A 20497-nucleotide genomic window follows, 5' to 3' on the forward strand; every position below is an offset into this window, starting at 1 on the left:
ACCCAGCTAATTTCGGTATTCTTGGTAGAGATGACGGTTTGCCATGTTGGCCAAGCTGGTCTCGAACACCTGGCCTCAGTGATCCACCCACCTCAGCATCCCAAAGTGTTGGAATTACAGGCGTGAGCCACTGTGCCTAGCCCAACTCTGTGTTTTATATAAAAGATACATCTGCAAAATCGAAAAACTCAAAGATTAGGAGGTTGGGCAAAGATATGCCAGACAAATATAATAAAAAGGGGTTATTATAGTTATTTTGCGCAAGGTAAAACTCAGGCCAGAAATCATTAAAGAGGTAGGACACATTATAAATAATGCTACAAGCTGCAGTCTGTAATGAAGATACGTTATTGGGTACATGGATATTCATGACAGCTTTCATTTAAAAAAAAGAAGCTTCAGGAGAGTCATTAAGAGTTAGGAGCATATTAATAATAGAAGACCTAAAATCCATCTCAGTTCAAGATAGATCAACTGGACAAAAACTTCAGTAAGGCTATTGAGGACCTAGATTAACACAACTGAAAGGTAGATTTTAGGGTCATCTATTGCATATAAGAGAATATACATTTTTGTAAATGCGCATGGGATGCTCATGAAAGATGATTATTGAGGTACAAAGAAAACTCTTAAAAATTTCTCCCAGGCCAGGCGTGGTGGCTCACGCCTGTCATCCCAGCACTTTGGAGGCCAAGGTGGGTGGATCATGAGGTCAGGAGTCTGAGACCAGCCTGACCAACATGGTGAAATCCTGTCTCTACTAAAAATACAAAAATTAGCTGGGCATGGTGGCGTGCGCCTGTAATCCCAGTTACTCAGGAGGCTGAGGCAGGAGAATCGCTTGAACCTGGGAGGCGGAGGTTGCAGTGAGCTGAGATCATGCCACTGTACTCCAGCCTGGGTGACAGAGCGAGACTCCGTCTCAAAAAAAAAAAAAAAAGAAATTCCCCCAAAATAGGTACAGCATTATACTTTGACATTATACTTTTTGGGTGAAACTGAGGAAAGGAAGATAAGCCATTATATTGCCGGTGGGAATGCAGAATGCTAAAACTGGAAGGGAATTTGGCAATATCTAGTAAAATGCAAATGCATTTCCTCATTGACCTGGCAATCTCCACTTCTAGGAATGTATCTCAGAGATACAAATGCAAAATAATAAAGTGAGGCGTGCACAGTGTTATTTGTCTGTAGCACTGTTGATAATAATAAAAGATTGATATGACCACCAATAAATGACTGGTGGAATAAACTATGGTATATTACTGTGCCGATGTAAAAAAGGAATGAAAAAGATATGAATACTGCTGTGGAGTGAATTCCATGATGTACTGTTAAGTAGAAATCAAGGTGCAGAAGAATGAGTATTATATGCTACCCTTTGTGTCTCTGTGTGTGTGTGTGTGTGTGTTTCTTAGCTCTATCCACTAAAAGGATGTAAAGCAACAGTATCTCCATGACAATAAGGAAAAGAAAGAGAAAATATGTGCTTATATTTACAAATAAACAACGGAGGCCAGGCATGGTGGCTCACACCTGTAATCCCACACTTCGGGAGGCTGAGGCAGGAGAACTGCTTGAACCCAGGAGGCAGAGGTTGCAGTGAGCGGAGATCAGGCCACTGCACTCCAGCCTGGGAGACAAACAGAGACTCCATCTCAAAAAAACAAACAACAGAAGAATAAATAATTAAAAATGACTGCTAGCGAGGCAAGAAAAAGTTGGGAAGGAATTAGAGAAGAAAATTAGACCTCTGTAAATGTAACTGGTTCACAGTATTGACTTTGGAACTATGTAAATGTTTTATGAAACTAAACAAATATAAGTAACTCTCCCTGCTTCCCCAGCAAACAAAACAAATGAACGTTGTTCTGTATCAACCAGATAGTTTTACCTACATAGTAAAGGATTTTTGAAACTGATTTTTAAATCACAATATTGATTGTGCATTCCTAGTATGCTATATTGTAAGCACAAAAAAACTTATATTGCATTCAGTGGTGTGTTTTTAGTGGTTATGTTGGTATTTTGAAACTATTCAGGTTTCATGTGAGGTAAAGCAAGCAGATACTTGTGGTAATATAATTAGGCATAGAAATTCCCAGGATAATGATGAAGGAAAGCTCCAGGATGGCAGCTTGCAGCAGGCTTAAAAAGGTTTGCAGCTGGATGAAGGACTTCATATTTCAGAGAAGGATACATTTGAGGGCACAAATGTAAGACTGTTTGATTAGCTGATATATTTGAACATATTGAAAAGGGTTTGCAGTTCTGTCGGAAAGTTTGCTGCTGATTTAGTGATAAATACTTAAAAACTAAGCAGATTTTTAAAATGCAGGCAATTGATAATTCGAGAATGAAATTGCTTGAGAAAGGAAATATTGTACTATGCTCTGCACCTCAGTTGTGAATATTATTAAATGTTCATAATATATAAACATGTTTCATTTGTCAGATTTCCAACTAAAATTATAAATTTGTTGGAAAACTAATAGAAATAAATGTCAGGAGGATAAGGAGGGAAAGATTTTTCGATGGGGTCTTATCTACATTTTCCACTGTAAGGCTGGACAGGTAAGCCTTGTGGTTTATAAATCTTGGAATGTTGTAATTTAAAAAGAAATTGGTTTATGTACTAGTATAATTAAAGGAAACTGAGAAGTATATTGATTAATATTATAGGTCAGGGTAAGTTATTTTGTTTTGGGCACAGTGGTTCATGCCTGTAATCCCAGCACTCTGGAAGGCTGAGGCAGGAGGATCGCTTGAGACTAATTCAAGACCAGCCTGAGCAGCATAGCAAAAACCCTGTCTTTTTATTTGTGTATTTATTTTTGAGGCAGCATCTTACTCTGCAGCCCAGGCTAGAGTGCAGTAGTGCAAACACAGCTTACTTCAGCCTTTATCCCCTGGGCTGAAGTGATCCTCCTACCTTAGCCTCTTGAGTAGCTGGGACTACAGGTGCATGCTACCACACCCAGCTAGTTTTTGTTTATTTTAGAACTCAGGGATTCATGAATGGGCAGTATCAGTTGAGCAAGTGGCTCAGTGCTCCACAGAAGGGGCAGGAGAGGGAAACTTTGATAAGGTGTTCTTGGTATCAAGACAGTGGAAAGTACCTAGTTAGAGGCTAGTTGGCAGTTTCTGATTCATAAAGTCACTAGAGGTTAGTTGGTGGTTTCTGATTAGTTAAGCTTAAGTTCACTTTGAGTTTGGTTTCTTTTTGCTTAAATAGGAACCCAAGGTGCTGTGGCCATCTCAGCATAGTGGCCTTCCAATTCATTATTTTAATAGGGATTAAGAAGACTAAAAGTTAAGGCTCCATCCTTGACTTTTTAAAAAAGCCTAATCTTCCCTTAACAAATTCTGTCAATTCTCCTTTCTACATCTCAGAAATTGGTTGCCTTCTTTTTATCTTCATTTCCTGAGGTCATTTCAGCTGCTTCCTAATTGTCCTTCCTACCTCTGAGGGTGCCTTCTCATTTTTGTTGAAGAGGTCTCCCCACCATGAACTGAAAACTTAGGATGCTTAAGCTTTTCAAAAAGTGTGAGGGAAACACATGTACAATTAACATATTAAGTGAATAATTATATAGCCACCACTTAGATCAAGAAACACACATAGCCAGTAACCCCAAAAGTTCCTTGTCTGCTATATTTTTATCACTCCTTCCCTTTCCCTTAGAAGTTAACCGTTTGTCCAACCTTTTTTTTTCTTCTTCTTCTTCTTTTTGACAGGGTCTTGTTCTGTCACCTAGGCCAGAGCGTAGTGGTGCAATCAGGGATCACTGCAGCCTTTATCTCCCAGGTTCAAATGATCCTCCAGCCGTAGACTCCTGAGTAGCTGGGCGTGTGTCACCATGCCTGAATGAGACGGAGTTTTGCTCTTGTTGCCCAGGCTGGAGTGCAGTGGCGGGATGTTGGCTCACCGCAATCTCTGCCTCCTGGGTTCAAGCGATTCTCCTGCCTCAGCCTCCCAAGTAGCTGGGATTACAGGCATGTGACGCCTGGCTAATTTTGTATTTTTTAGTAGAGATGGGGTTTCTCCATGTTGGTCAGGCTGGTCTCGAACTCCCGATCTCAGGTGATCTGCCTGCCTTGGCCTCCCAAAGTGCTGGGATTACAGGCGTGCCACTGCGCCCGGCATTTATTTTATTTTTTTATTTTATTTTTTTTTTTGAGACAGAGTTTTGCTCTTGTTGCCCAGACTGGAGTGCAATGGTGCGAGCTCAGCTCACTGCAGCTTCTGCCCCCGGGTTCAAGCGATTCTCCCACCTCAGGCTTCCAAGCAGCTGGGATTACAGACGTGCACCAACACGTCCGGCTAATTTTTGTGTTTTTAGTAGAGACAGGGTTTTGCCATGTTGGCCAGGCTGGTCTCAAACTCCTGAACTCAGGTGATCCACTAGCTTCGGCCTCCCAAAGTGCTGGGATTACAGGTGGAAGCCACCACACGCGGGGCCATGAATAAGTTTTTAAACTTTTTTTTGTAGTGACGAGGTCTCACTGTTACCTAGGCTGGTCTTGAACTCCTGAGGTCAAGCAGTCCTACCACCTCAGTCTCCCAAAGTTCTGGGAATACAGGCGTGAGGCACTGCACTTGGCCTGCCCCACTTTTATGTTAACATTTCCTTCATTTACGTAATGGTGAATGCTGTAATCTAGCTTTGTCTGTTTTGGGACTTTGTGTGAAAGGAATGGTGCTGGTGTATTTTATTTCTTCCTATCTTCATTTAACATTGAAGGGATCTTCCATGTTGTTGCATATAGCTATAGTTTATTCATTTTTAATGCTATATAATACTTTGCACAAATATACCACAATTAAATTTTCCATTCTGTTATTGCTGTGTATTGGAAATGTTGCCTGTTTTTTGCTCCTTTTAAAGCAATGAAGCTATTAACATTCTTGTTAATATATCCTGCGGTTCGTATATGTGAGTCCTGAGGTTTTGGTGTGTGTGTGTGTTTTTGTTTTTTGTTTTTTTTAAATACTGTAAGGCAGAATTGCTGATCATAGAGAAGGTGAATGCTCAAGTTAACTTTTACCAACTCTCATATACCCACTAGCAGTTCATGTATGTTCCTGTTGGCTCAGATGTAGATGTTCACTAACATTTTGTATTATCAATCTTTTTATTTTTTTGGCAATCTTGTGGGTGTTTCCTGTTAACTTGTTGGGATCTGAGAAGCTTTTCCTAAGTACCAGTTAGGTTGAGCACTTTCTGTATCCATCATTTAGATTTCAGCTATTGTGAAGCACTTGTTTGAGTCTCTCCTATTTTTTCTTTTTGTTGGGTTATTTAAACTTTTTTTTTCATTTTTTAAAAAGTTATTATTATTATTATTTTTTAAGACAGAGTTTCACTCGTGTTGCTCAGGCTGGAGTGCAATGGTGTGATCTCAGCTTGCTGCAACCTCTGACCCCCAGGTTCAAGCGATTCTCCTGCCTCAGCCTCCCGAGTAGTAGGGATTACAGGCATGCGCCACCACGCCTGGCTAATTTTGTATTTTTAGTAGAGATGGGGTTTCTCCATGTTGATCAGGCTGTTCTCAAACTCCCGAGCTCAGGTGATTCACCTGCCTTGGCGTCCCAAGTTATTATTTTTTTTATGAGACTTGATCTTGCTGTGTTGTCCAGGCTGGTCTCAAACTCCTGGGCTCAAGCAATCCTTCTGCCTCAGCCTCCCAAATATCTGGGATGACAAGTATGTGCCACCGTGTCTGGCTATTTTAATTTTAATAGGAGTTATTTTATATTCTCGCTATCTTCTTCCATTCAGTTTGCCTTTTTTATAGGGTCTTTTATTTTTTGAATTTGAATTTTTCAATTTTATGAATCTCTCTGGTAAGTACCCTCGTTTTAAGAATCTTTCTGGGCTGGGCGCTGTAGCTCACACCTGTAATCCCATTACTGTGGGAGGATCACTCGAGCCCAGGAGTTTGAGACTAGTGTGGGCAACGTAGGGAGACCTTATCTCAATACAAACAAACAAACAAAACGAGCCAGGCATGGTGGCACAAGCCTGTGATCTCAACTACTTGAGAGGCTAATGTGGGAAGATTGCTTGGACCCAGGAGGACCCAGGGCTGCAGTGAGCCTTCATCATACCACAGCACTCCAGCCTGAGTAACAGAGCAAGACCCTGTCTCCAAGAAAAAAGAAAAAAGAAAATATTTTATTTTAAAAGCTCTATAATTTTTCCTTCACATTTGGGTTTTCGTTTCATCTGCAGTTGATTTATATGTATGGGGAGGTTGCAGTCCAGTTTCACTTTTTACCTGCTGTCCAAGCCCCATTAGCGGAAAATAGTAACATTCTTTTCCCAGTGCTCTATACCGCGGTGCTTATAATTATGTATGCGTGAGTCTGTTTCTTCCTTAGCAGTCTTATTTCTCTTTCTCAGGCAGTTTTAATCTGTTGATCTATTTGTTACTACCTGCACCAGGGCCACACTTTTTTTTTCCTTTTAGAAAAAAGGGTCTTGCTATGTTGCCCAATTTGGTCTCGTACTCCTGACCTCAAATTGTCCTCCTGTCTCGGTCTTGGGATTACAGGCATGAACCACTGCTTGGCCCACATTCTCTTTACAGTAGTTTTTGATAGCTGGCAAAGCAAGTCCTTATGTAACCCCTTACCAATACCTGTAATTATTTTTCAGAAACATCTTCTAATTATTTTTTAGCTATTTGAATTATCACATAAGAATCCACCTATCAGGTTTCACAAAAAAACATGATAGGCTATTGGGATTATGAGAAATTGATAAAAAAATCACTTTGGGGAGAATATTATTATCCTTCTTAATTTTTTTCCTTTAAGTCAGATGGGTAGCGTGGTAGCATCCTAACAAAGTTTGAAGGAGGCACATCGTACACATATGCCTGAAAACCTGATCATCATGCTTACGAACCACAAAAGGATCTTAAGCTTTCTTTAGCGACTCGTTAAGTATAATTCTTCCCATTGAGATTTTGCATGTCTTCTCTCAGAGTTTTTCTAGGTACTTGATAGGTTATGATGCTACTGTAAATGATACTCCATTTTAACTTCATTCTACCTTTTTGTTCCTGGTAAATATAAATACAAATGTGTGGGGGTTTTTTTCCTTTTTATTATTTTTTGTAGTGATGGTGTCTCACTATATTGCCCAGGTGGGTCTTGAACTCCTGGACTCAAGTGATCCTCTCACTTTGGCCTCTCAAAATGCTGAGAGCTTTTGGCCACTATGCCTGGCCCAAATATGTTTTATATCTTAATTTGTTTTTGTTTTTTTGAGCCACAGTCTCCTTCTGTCACCCAGGCTGGAGTGCAGTGGCACAGTCAGGGATCACTGCAGCCTCAGCCTCCTGGGCTCAAGTCACCTTCCCACCTCATCCTCTCGAGTAGCTGGGACTACAGGCATGTAACCACCATGCTCAGCTAATTTTTCCTCATTTTTGTAGAGGGGGGAGGGTCTCACTTTGTTGCCCAGGCTGGTGTCAAATCCCTACACTCCTCTGGCCTCAAATCCCTACACTCCTCTGGCCTTGGCCTCCCAAAGTGCTGGGATCCTAGGCATTAGCCACTGTGCCTGGACCCAAATGTTAAAAAAATTTTTTTTTCAATAACTTTGTTAAATCTTTCTAATTCTAGTAAGTTCTCTGTAGCTTTGTTTGGCTTCTCTTGTATCTAATCGTATCATCTGTGAATAATGACAGTGTTTATTATTTCCAATCTTTATGCCTTTTCTTTTTCTTGCTTTATCATGCTGCCTAAATTCTCCATTGTTGAATAAAAGTCAAGCCAGTGGATATTTATCTTGTTCCTGATCTCAGAAAGGAAGCTTCAACATTACACCATTAAATAGGAAGTTTGCTGTAGGGATTTTATATAGATCTTTTATAAGCGTATAGGTATTCCCATTGGTGAGGGAGGGATTCCTGCCATAGGATTGTGAGGTTGGCCCAATACATAACATCTGACACTGGGCAGATGAAATTGACAACAGTTTATTAGTCACATAGACTTGTATAGCCCTGGGGAGGACACTACATTGCCAGGCAGGGCCACATGATGGTTGCACTTGGGACGGAGTAAACAAACAGGGACTGTGGGAGGTAGCCTTTGTATGTAGTATCATGAAAGTGGGGTGCCCCTGGTTCCCACAGGAGGATGAGATTGGCTTGTTTGAATAATTATATAGGTTGGCAAGGAACTGAAACTCAATATTTAAGCATAAGCAGAAATTGTGCCTGGTCGCTTTGATAAAGAGTATTTGGTTAAGGGACCCTCTCTGTGGAAGTAGAGTGCGGAGGAGAACTTGTGGTTAGGCTGTTCAAAGTCCTCCCAGTTTTACCAGAATCAAGGCAGTACATAATATTGAACCTCAATTCTAGGCCATATACCTCCCCATTTATTTTCTAATATTCACAGAGGCATGTGTGTCTGAGTGTGTCTTTTTGATCATAAATAGATTTTTTTTTTTGAGACGGAGTTTCGCTCTTGTTGCCCAGGCTGGAGTGCAATGGCGCGATCTTGTCTCACCTCAACCTCTGCCTCCTGGGTTCAAGTTATTCTCCTGCCTCAACCTCCCGAGTAGCTGGGATTACAGGCATGTGCCACCACGCCTGGCTAATTTTGTATTTTTAGTAGAGATGGTGGTCAGACTGGTCTGGAACTCTTACCCTCAGGTGATCCACCCACCTAGGCCTCCCAAAGTACTGGGATTATAGGCATGAGCCACCACGCCTGGCCTTAGATTTTTTTTTTTTTAAATATACTTTTTCTTATGTATCTAGTGAAAGCACAATTTTTCCTTTAATCTGTTAGGTGGTGAGTTCTAAGAATTGATTTTCTAATAGTAAAATAAACTTTCCTAGGCAGAAGTCTACTTAGTGATGGTATGTTATTCTTTTCACATGCTGTAGGATTTGGTTTGCTAATACTTTGTTTATTACTTTTATGTTTATGAATTACCTTGGCCTGTGGTTTTTCTTTGTAATACTGTCCTTATGAATTTTCTTGTAGAGTTAGGCGAACTTCATAAAATGAATTACAGAGTGCTACTGATTTAATTTCCCTGAAGGAATTTGTTTAAGATTGGAATTAAAGTATTTCTTGAATATATGGTAGCAGTCAGGGACTGGGCCTTTCTTTGTGGGAAGATTTTAACTCTGGATTCAGTTTTCGTAAAGGTTTATCTATAGGACTCTTCTACTTGGTAGAGATACTATGGTAGACAGTTTCTTTTTTTCTAGGAATTTATACATTTTATATAAATTTTCAATTTTATTGATATAGGTAGTTGATAATAACCTCTTGGTAATTCTTTCTCTGTGTCATCTAATGTTATGAATTTTCTTTTTCATTCCCAGTGCTGATTTTATAGGCCTTCCCTATTTCTTTCTCTTTCCTCAATATGGATTTTCAATTTTATTGGTTTCTTTGAAAAAATACATTAATAGTTCTATTTCATTTTATTAATTTCCTTTTATTTGGGAATATTTTACTCTGCCTTGTCAATGTTTTGAGTACTTTTTTTTACAGTAGTAAAATATACATAACATAAAATTTACTACTTTAATCATATTCAAGTATATAATTCTGTGGCATTAAGTACATTCATAGTGTTCTGTAACTTTCACTGCTATTTCCAGAACTTTTTCACCATCCTGAGAAGAACTTTTTTTTTTTTTTTAATTATACTTTAAGTTCTAGGGTACATGTGCACAATGTGCAGGTTTGTTACATATATATGCATGTGCCATGTTGGTTTGCTGCGCCCATTAACTCGTCATTTACATTACGTATTTCTCTTAATGCTGTGCCTCCCCCATCCCCTCACCCCATGACAGGCCCCAGTGTGTGATGTTCTCTGCCCTGTGTCCAAGTGTTCTCATTGTTCAGTTCCCACCTATGAGTGAGAACACACGGCATTTGGTTTTCTGTTTGCTCAGAATGATGGTTTCCAGCTTCATCCATGTCCCTACAAAGGACATGAACTCATCCTTTTTTATGGCTGCATAGTATTCCATGGTGTATATGTGCCACATTTTCTTAATCCAGTCTATCACTGATAGACATTTGGGTTGGTTCCAAGTCTTTCCTGTTGTCAGTAGTGCCACAATAAACATACATGTGCATGTCTTTATAGTAGCATGATTTATAATCCTTTGGGTATATACCCAGTAATGGGATCGCTGGGTCAAATGGTATTTCTAGTTCTAGATCCTTGAGGAATCGCCACACTGTCTTCCACAATGATTAAGCCAGTTTACACTCCCACCAACAGTGTCAAAGCATTCCTATTTCTCCACATCCTCTCCAGCACCTGTTGTTTCCTGACTTTTTAATGATCACCATTCTAAGTGGTGTGAGATGGTATCTCATTGTGGTTTTGATTTGCATTTCTTTGATGACCAGTGATGATGAGCATTTTTCATGTGTCCGTTGGCTGCATACATGTTTTCTTTTGAAAAGCGTCTGTTCATATTTTTGCCCACTTTTTGATGGGGTTGTTTGATTTTTTTCTTGTAAATTTACATTCTTTGTAGATTCTGGATATTAGCCCTTTGTCAGATAGGTAAATTGCAAAATTTTTTCCCCATTCTGTAGGTTGCCTGTTCACTCTGATGGCAGTTTCTTTTGCTGTGCAGAAGTTCTTTAGTTTGATTAGATCCCATTTGTCTATTTTGGCTTTTGTTGCCATTGCTTTTGGTGTTTTAGTCATGAAGTCCTTGCCCATGCCTATGTCCTGAATGGTATTGCCTAGGTTTTCTTCTAGGGTTTTTATGGTTTTAGGTCTAACATTTAAGTCTTTAATCCATCTTGAATTAATTTTTGTATAAGGTGTAAGGAAGGGATCCAGTTTCAGCTTTCTACATATGGCTAGCCAGTGTTCCCAGAACCATTTATTAAATAGGGAATCCTTTCCCCATTTCTTGTTTTTGTCAGGTTTGTCAAAGATCAGATGATTATAGATGTCTGATGTTATTTCTGAGGCCTGTACTCTGTCCTACTGGTCTGTATCTCTGTTTTGGTCCCAGTACCATGCTGTTTTGGTTACTGTAGCCTTGTAGTGTACTTTGAAGTCAGGTAGCGTGATGCCTCCAGCTTTGTTCTTTTTGCTTAGGATTGTCTTGGCAATGCGGGCTCTTTTATGGTTCCATATGAACTTTAAAGTAGTTTTTTTCCAGTTCTGTGAAGACAGTCATTGGTAACTTGATGGGGATGGCATTGAATCTATAAATTACCTTGGGCAGTATGGCCATTTTCACAATATTGATTCTTCCTATCCATGAGCATGGAATGTTCTTCCATTTGTTTGTGTCCTCTTATTTTGTTGAGCAGTGGTTTGTAGTTCTCCTTGAAGAGGTCCTTCACATCCCTTGTAAGTGGGATTCCTAGGTATTTTATTCTCTTTGAAGCAATTGTGAATGGGAGTTCACTCATGATTTGGCTCTCTGTTTGTCTGTTATTGGTGTATAAGAATGCTTGTGATTTTTGTACCTTGATTTTGTATCCTGAGACTTTGCTGAAGTTGCTTATCAGCTTAAGGAGATTTTGGACTGAGACAATGGGGTTTTCTAAATATACAATCATGTCATCTGCAAACAGGGACAATTTGACTTCCTCTTTTGCTAATTGAATACCCTTTATTTCTTTCTCCTGCCTGATTGCCCTGGCCAGAACTTCCAACACTATGTTGAACAGGAGTGGTGAGAGAGGGCATCCCTGTCTTGTGCCAATTTTCAAAGGGAATTTTTCAAAGGTCAGTTTTTGCCCATTCAGTATGATATTGGCTGTGGGTTTGTCATAAATAGCTCTTATTATTTTGAGATACGTTCCATCAATACCTAGTTTATTGAGAGTTTTTAGCATGAAGGGCTGTTGAATTTTGTCAAAGGCCTTTTCTGCATCTATTGAAATAATCATGTGGTTTTTGTCTTTGGTTCTGTTTATGTGATGGATTACGTTTATCAATATGCATATGTTGAGCCAGCCTTGCATCCCAGGGATGAAGCCCACTTGATCTTGGTGAATAAGCTTTTTGATGTGCTGCCGGATTTGGTTTGCCAGTATTTTATTGAGAATTTTCGCATCGATGTTCATCAGGGATATTGGTCTAAAATTCTCTTTTTTTGTTGTGTCTCTGCCAGGGTTGGCAGATTGATGATGCTGGCCTCATAAAATGAGATAGGGAGGATTCCCTGTTTTTCTGTTGTTTGGAATAGTTTCAAAAGGAATGGTACCAGCTCCTCTTTCTACCTCTGGTAGAATTTGGCTGTCAATATGTCTGGTCCTGGACTTTTTTTCGTTGGTAGGCTCTTAATTATTGCCTCAATTTCAGAGACTGTTATTGGTCTATTCAGGGATTCAACTTCTTCCTGGTTTAGTCTTGGGAGTGTGTATGTGTCCAGGAATTTATCCATTTCTTCTAGATTTTCTAGCTTATTTCTGTAGAGGTGTTAATAGTATTCTCTGATGGTAGTTTGTATTTCTGTGGGATCGGTGGTGATATCCCCTTTGTCATTTTTTATTGCATCTATTTGATTCTTTTCTGTTTTCTTCTTTATTAGTCTTGGTAGTGTTCTATCTATTTTGTTGATCTTTTCAAAAAAAACCAGCTCCTGGATTCATGAATTTTTTTGAAGGGTTTTTTGTGTCTCTATCTCCTTCAGTTCTGCTCTGATCTTAGTTATTTCTTGCCTTCTGCTAGCTTTTGAATTTGTTTGCTCTTGCTTCTCTAGTTCCTTTAATTGTAATGTTAGGGTGTCAATTTTAGATCTTTCCTGCTTTCTCTTGTGGGCATTTAGTGCTATAAATTTCCCTCCTCACACTGCTTTAAATGTGTCCCAGAGATTCTGGTACGTTGTGTCTTTGTTCTCATTGGTTTCAAAGAACATCTTTATTTCTCCCTTCATTTTGTTATGTACCCAGTAATCATTTAGGAGCAGGTTGTTCAGTTTTCATGTAGTTGTGCGGTTTTAAGTGAGTTTCTTAGTCCTGAGTTCTAATTTGATTGCACAGTGGTCTGAGACACAGTTTGTTGTGATTTCTGTTCTTTTACATTTACTGAGGAGTGCTTTACTTCCAACTCTGTGGTCAGTTTTGGAATAACTGCAGTGTGGTGCTGAGAAGAATGTATATTCTGTTGATTTGGGGTGGAGAGTTCTGTAGATGTCTCTTAGGTCTGCTTGGTGCAAAGCTGAGTTCAAGTCTTGGATATCCTTGTTAACCTTCTGTCTTATTGATTTGTCTAATGTTGACAGTGGTGTGTTAAAGTCTCCCATTATTATTGTATGGGAGTCTAAGTCTCTTTGTAGGTCTCTAAGGACTTGCTTTATGAATCTGGGTGCTCCTGTATTGGGTGCATATATATTCAGGTTAGTTAGCTCTTCTTGTTGAATTGATCCCTTTGCCATTATGTATTGGCCTTCTTTGTCTCCTTTGATCTGTGTTGGTTTAAAGTCTGTTTTATCAGTGACTAGGATTGCAACCTCTGCTATTTTTGCTTTCCATTTGCTTGGTAGATCTTCCTCCATCCCTTTATTTTGAGCCTATGTGTGTCTGTGCACGTGAGATGGGTCTCCCGAATATAGCACACTGATGGGTCTTGACTCTCAATCCAATTTGCCAGTCTTTGTCTTTTAATTGGGGCATTTAGCCCATTTACATTTAAGGTTAATATTGTTATGTGTGAATTTGATCCTGTCATTATGATGTTAGCCGGTTATTTTGCCCGTTAGTTGATGCAGTTTCTTCCTAGCATCGATGGTCTTACAATTTGGCATGTTTTTGCAGTGGCTGGTCTCAGTTTTTCCTTTCCATGTTTAGTGCTTCCTTTAGGAGCTCTTGTAAGGCAGGCCTGGTGGTGACAAAAATCTCTCAGCATTTTCTTGTCTATAAAGGATTTTATTTCTCCTTTACTTATGAAGCTTGGTTTGACTGGATGTGAAATTCTGGGTTGAAAATTCTTTTCTTTAAGAGTGTTGAATATTGGCCCCCACTCTCTTGGCTTGTAGTTTCTGCCGAGAGACCCACTGTTAGTCTGATGGGCTTCCCTTTGTGGGTAGGTAAACTGACCTTTCTTTCTGGCCGCGCTTAACGTTTTTTCCTTCATTTCAACCTTGGTGAATCTGACAATTATGTGTCTTGGAGTTGCTCTTCTCGAGGAGTATCTCTGTGGTGTTCTCTGTATTTGCTGAATTTGAACGTTGGCCTGCCTTGCTAGGTTGGAGAAGTTCTCCTGGATAATATCCCGAAGAGTGTTTTCCAGCTTGGTTCCATTCTCCCCGTCACTTTCAGGTACACCGATCAGACGTAGATTTGGTCTTTTCACAAAGTCCCTTATTTTTGGAGGCTTTGTTCATTTCTTTTTACTCTTTTTTCTCTAAACTTCTCTTCTCGCTTCATTTCATTCATTTGATCTTCAATCACTGTTACCCTTTCTTCCACTTGATCGTATTGGCTACTGAAGCTTGTGCATGCATCACCTAGTTCTCATGCCATGGTTTTCAGCTCCATAGGTCGTTTAAGGTCTTCTCTACACTGTTTATGCTCGTTAGCCATTCGTCTAATCTTTTTTCAAGGTTTTTAGCTTCCTTGTGATGGGTTTGAACATCCTCCTTTAGCTCGGAAAAGTTTGTTATTACCAACCTTCTGATGCCTACTTCTGTCAACTCTGTGGTTCATATCCAACAGCTCATTCAACATTAGCACGTATCTCATCCCCAGTTGCTTTTCCAGCACTGCTACCTTCACTGTGAAGCTCCATGAGTTTTTCCAGTTCAAACCTGGGCTTCTTCAGCATTTTTACTTTTCTACTGAAAACATCATGGAGAGGAGAAATAGATTGGCAAGCCTTTTCTATGTCTTTTCCAGTGCTATCCGGAATCAATGTATTGACCACGTCTTTCAAGTCATTTGTCTGAACCTGTCAGGTCATGATTTCCAGCATCTTCTTCGGGATTTGGCAGACCTGTTGGTGCAGAGCATAAGAGATCTTCCGTATCTGATTGTTGGTTTTTTTAGTAAAACCTATACAGAACAAATGAAACAAGTAATCATAAGTAGTAGTCTTGATGTCAACATGAGCTTCAATCATGGTCTGCCATTTTTTCACCCCGGAACACATTTTGTCCTGGAGTAAGACCCATGCCATGGAAGTTAAGTCGGGCAATTTTTGTCCTGAACATCTTTGGTAATCAGTTTGAATTTTCTAAATGCAACTTCATCATTCTGCAAGTCAACAAGACTCACTGCAAACACATAACCCTTGAGACCATCAGATGCAATTTTTGTTCCTTGGTTTTGGTGTGACTAGTGTCTTTCTGATATTTCTTGGACATAGCAGGAGCTTTCACATCATACCAATCTTTCTAAGAAAATGGATCAACTACATTTTGGCTCCCTTTGCTGCCTTTCATAAGGCGCTTGTTCTTGACAACTGCTATCGTGCTGCTCCTCTTTCCTTCTGTCCTTGGGAGTTTGCCTATTCTAGAACCTCATAAAAATAGAATTATGCAATATTTGTCCTTTTCTGGTCTGACTTATTTCCTTTAGCATAGTATTTTCAAGTTTTATCCATAGCGTAGCATATATCAGACTTCACTTCTTATGGGTGAATAATACTCCATTGTAAGGGTATAGCACATTTTATTTACACATTCATCTTTTAGTGGATATTTAGGCTGCCCACTCTTTAGCTCTTATGAATAATACTGCTATGAACATTGGTGTCCAAGTATCTGTTAGTCCCTGTTTTCAGTTCTTTTTGGGTGTATAGGAGTAGAATGGCTGTTAGCTTTTTGGTGAACTACCAAACTGTTACCACAGCAGCTCCACCATTTTGCATCGTGTCAGCAGTGCACAAGAGTTATAATTTCTCCACATCCTGGACAACATGTATTTTTCCTTTTATTTATTTAATTTTTTGGATGAGAGCCATCCCTAGTGGGTGTGAAGTGGTAATCTCATTGTGGTTTTGATTTGCATTTCCCAAATGATGTTGAAAATCATTTCATGTGCTTGTTGGTTGCTGTTTTTTTTTTTATCTTCTTTGGAGAAATGTCAGATAGGCACAGTGGCTCAACACTTATAATCCCAGCTATTTGGGAGTCTGCGGTGGCAGGATCACTTGAGCCCAGGAGTTCGAGACCAGACTGAGCAACAAAGGGAGACCCTGTCTCTACAACAACATAAGTAAAAAAATTTAGCCAGGCATGGTGGTACATGACTGTAGTCCCAGCTACTCAGGAGGCTGAGGCAAGAGGAACACTTGAGCCTAGGAGGTGGAGGCTGCAGTGAGCTGTGATTGTTATCACTGTCCTCTAGCCTGGGCAACAGGATAATACTCTGTCTCCAAAAAAAAAAAAAAAAAGAAAAGAAATGTCTATTCAAGTTCTTTACCTATTTTTGAATTTTTGTTGTGAAAGTTTATATATTCTGGATACTAAGCACTTACAAGATACATGATGTGCAAATATATTCTCCCATTCTGTGGGTTGTCTTTTTTACCATCTTGATAATGTCCTTTGATGTACTGTAGTTTTAATTTTGGTGAAGGGGACATCCTGCAGAGTAGCAGAGTAGGAATTTCTAGGAGTTAATCCTTACATTGAAACAACCAGTAAACCGGAAAAAATGACCAGAATCAACTTGCAGTCTGTGGTGCCAGGGGAGTGCTTGATGAAGGGATAGGCTACTGCTCTTGTAGAATAGTTTGGGGAATGTCTCAAATGGACTGTGCCAGCCATCAACAAGCAAAAATAAGCCATCCCTTAGACGTTGGAAAATTATAGTTGTAAAGTTACCGCAGTAACGAGATCTGAGTTTATCCTGCTTGGAGCTTATTGAGCATCTTACATGCATGGATTCATGTTCTTCATCAAATTTAGGAAGTTTTTAGGTATTAATTATTCCATATGTTTTTTGCCTCTTTCTCTTCTAGGACTTGTTCAGTGGTGTTCCACAGGTGCCTTAGGTTCTGTTAATTTTTTCTTTATTTTTTTATTTTAATCTTCAGACTGGATAACTTCAATTATTTTATCTTCAAGTTTGCTGTTTCTTCTTCCTGCTCAAATCTGCCATTGTACTGCTGTATGAATTTTTCATTTTAGCTCTTGGGCTTTTCAGCTTCAGAATTTCTTTTTGGTTCTTTTCTATAATGTGTGTCTCTTTACTGACATTCCCTGTTTGTTCATATACTCTTCTGATATCCTTTAGCTCTTTGTGCAGTTTCTTTTATCTCACTGAGCATATTTGAGACAGTTGATTTAACATCTTTGACTAGTCGTTTTACTGTCTGGGCTGTCCCAGGGATAGTTTTCTGTCAAATTATTTTTTTCCTATGAACCAGCTATGTGCTATGATTTATAATTCGTTTGTTGAGAACCAAACAATTTAAGTATTACAATGTGTTGGTAACTCTGGAAAACAGATTCTCCTTCTACTCAGGGATTTATTTTGTTGTTTGTTGAGGTCTAAAGTTGTCTATTAGTATAGTGACTTTTCCAAGAAATTTTTGCGAAGTCTTTGTTCCTTGTTATGTGTGTTACTGAAGTTTCTGTCCCATTATCTCTGTATCTGCTTGCAGCCTCTCATATTTTAAGATGTCTAGATTTTTTAAAAATAGTGTGCAATCCTTTTTAAGTGTTCAGATAGATGTCACCAGAGAAGCCGCTGTAAGCCTAAGGGGGTCAAATATAGCCAACAATCTCTGTTGATCCTCAGGGGGTCAAATATAGCCAACCATCTCTGCTGATCCTCAGGGAACTGCCATACCAATTAAATCACACTCCAGCATTTTAGAGCACAAAGTCTTTACTGTTCACTATAGCAACAGCGAGCCATTCTAGGAACGCTGTACCCATGTTGCAGCAGGACTATGGAATGGGTCATGGTAGCTGGTTTATGCATGCCAGTCTCTTACCAAAGGTAAGACAGTCACCTTGATAATACCAATAACCTTATCACAGCTGTCTAAAATGGTATTATTTCCCAGTAGTCTAATACAAGTCCATCTTCCATTTTTCCCCTTTTCCCAAAAATGCCCTTTATATCTGTTTTATTATTGTTGTTGTTGTTGTTATTATTATTATTATTATTATTATTTTGGAGATGGAGTTTCACTCTTATTGCCCAGGCTGGAGTGCAGTGGCGCGATCTCAGCTCACTGGAACCTCCGCCTCCTGGGTTCAAGTGATTATCTCGCCTCAGCCTCCCAAGTAGCTGGGATTACAGGCGCCTGCCACCATGCCCAGCTAATTTTTATATTTTTAGTAGAGATGAGGTTTCACCATGTTGGCCAGTCTGGTCTCAGACTCCTGACCTCAGGTGATCTGTCCACCTCCACCTCCCAAAGTGCTGGGATTACAGGCGTGAGCCACTGCGACTGGTGTTATTATTTTTTAAATAGAGACAGGGTCTCACTGTGTTGCCCAGGCTGCTCTTGAACAGCTGGCCTCGAGTGACCCTCCCGCCTTGGCCTCCCAAAGTGTTAGGATTACAGGCATGAGCCACCACACCTGGCCATGTTTCTCTTAGTCTGGAATTACTTCTGTGATTAATATGAATGGTGGCTCATGCCTGTAATCCCAGCACTTTGGGAGGTTGAGGCAGGAGGACCACTTGATGGCAAGAGTTCAAAAGCAGCCTGGGCAACATAGCAAGACCCCTTCTGTGTTTTAAAAAAGAAAAAAAGATGGAACAACAACAAAAAGAAAGATGTTAAACCTTACAATAAGGAGTGTGTCAACTAAAACTATACCAATATAGCTATTTTTCACCTATCAGGCAAAAATCCAAATGTTTGTTAACATACTCTATTTGAGACTTTGAGAAACTGGATATTGTTATACATTCCCAACAAGAGTATATTTGGTTGTTTCTAACAAAATTGCAGGTTTTTTTATCCTTTGACCCACAAACCCACTTCTAAGAATTTATTTTAAGGGTACATCTGCCACTAGTAAAGTGACATGTAGACAGAGTTATTCATTGAGTCATCATTGTAATAGCAAAAGATGGGAAATAAGCTGTAAAAAAGACTGGTTGAGGTACCTACCATGTGGGGAAAAAAAGAATGCAGGTAGATCTGTATTCACTGTTACGGAGTGATCACCAGGATGTATTGTTAAGTGAAAACAACAGCAACAACAACAAAAAGCTGCAGTACAATGTTTTTTGCAAAAAGAACTTCTAGGAAAAAGGAAAAAGAAATATTCGCATACCAGAAAACACGGCTTAATAAAAATGATTATTTATAGGGAAGGTGAAGTAGGGCAAATGGAATTGAGTGATAAAGATGGAAGAGAAATTTGCTATACTTTTTAATAAGTTTTTGACTTTTGAACCAATGTAAACATTTTACATATTCAAAAATAAGTGTATATCTAAACTAAAAGTAAACTCTAAAAGTAGTGAACCTACAAAATGTATCGAATTGGCAACATAGCAGCATATTGTGGGATTTTATTATTGATTCTGACAGTCTGTTTCAACTAATGCATCTTAGTCTTTAACAATATTTCTGCTGGATTTAGGATTCTGGTTAGGCAATTTTTGCACTTGGAAGACAGCCTTCTACTCTCTTCTGACTTACAATGTAGCTGACAAAAGTAGGCTAACAGGCCTACTTTTGTCTTTTTTCATGATAATTCATCCTTTTTTCTTTGTATTTAAGGCTTCTCTTTGTCTTTGATTTCTGCAGTTTTAGAATGGTATATTTATTTTCTTTATCTTTTTTTTATAGGGATGGGATCTTATTGTTTTGCCCAGGCTGGTCTCAAACTCCTGGCCTCAAGCAATCCTCCTGCTTCAGCCTCCCAAAATGTTGGGATTACAGGTGTGAGCCACCATGTCCAGTCTAGTGTGATGTATTTAGATGTTAGTTTCTTTTTATTCTACTTGAGAGTCATTAGACTTGGGAAACTTGTAGGCTCTGTTACTTCACTTCTACAAAATTCTTGCCCATTTTGTTTTCTCTCAGTCCATCCTTTTGATACTCTGATTAAATACTTGTTATATAATCGATATGTATATGTCTGTTTCTGGACTCTATTCTGTTTCATTGTTTGTATTTCTCTCCTTTCTCAAATATCACTCTGATTACTGTAGCTCTATCCATAGTAAATCTTGAAATCAAGTAGCATAAGTCCTCCAAATTTGGTATTTTTTGAATTGTTATTGCTATTCTCTGTCTTTTGCATTTTCATTAAATTTTAGGATCAGTTTGTTAGTTACTACAAAATGATCCCCTGCTGGGATTTTAATTGGGATTGCATTGAATCTTTAGATCAGTTTGGAGACATGGAAAATCTCAACTGTATTGAGTCTACCAATCTAATGTTTTTAATGTCTCTATTTAGGTCTTCTTTAATCTTCATTTTGTGGTTTTTACTATACATGTCCTGCATATCTTTGGTTAATATTACCCCTATTTCATGTAGCTTTTTTTGGGAATGCTTTAGGATTTTTTGCATATACAATCACATCACCTGTGAATATAGTTTT

The 20497-nt window shown here is 39.1% G+C and overlaps 1 protein-coding gene and 1 non-coding gene across 5 annotated transcripts in view; one reads left to right on the forward strand and one right to left on the reverse strand.

Moving 5' to 3' along the window:
• Nucleotides 1-20497, forward strand: part of TRIM24 (tripartite motif containing 24) — a 125752-nt gene that overhangs the window by 15114 nt on the left and 90141 nt on the right. For 2 of the 4 annotated variants that reach the window (XM_055393199.2, XM_055393200.2), the window contains exon 2: nucleotides 19737-19829. The exons of the other annotated variants lie outside the window; for them this stretch is intronic. In XM_055393199.2, coding sequence (XP_055249174.1) covers nucleotides 19737-19829 — 93 coding nt within the window. The remainder of the gene's footprint in view (nucleotides 1-19736; nucleotides 19830-20497) is intronic. 4 annotated transcript variants of the gene reach the window in all.
• On the reverse strand, nucleotides 6822-6925 carry LOC115935513 (small nucleolar RNA U13). Its single transcript, XR_004071133.1, has one exon. It is a non-coding gene; the product is annotated as a small nucleolar RNA U13 (small nucleolar RNA).

This window comes from Gorilla gorilla, chromosome 6, assembly GCF_029281585.2.
Source record: "Gorilla gorilla gorilla isolate KB3781 chromosome 6, NHGRI_mGorGor1-v2.1_pri, whole genome shotgun sequence".
Taxonomy (NCBI): Eukaryota; Metazoa; Chordata; class Mammalia; order Primates; family Hominidae; genus Gorilla; species Gorilla gorilla.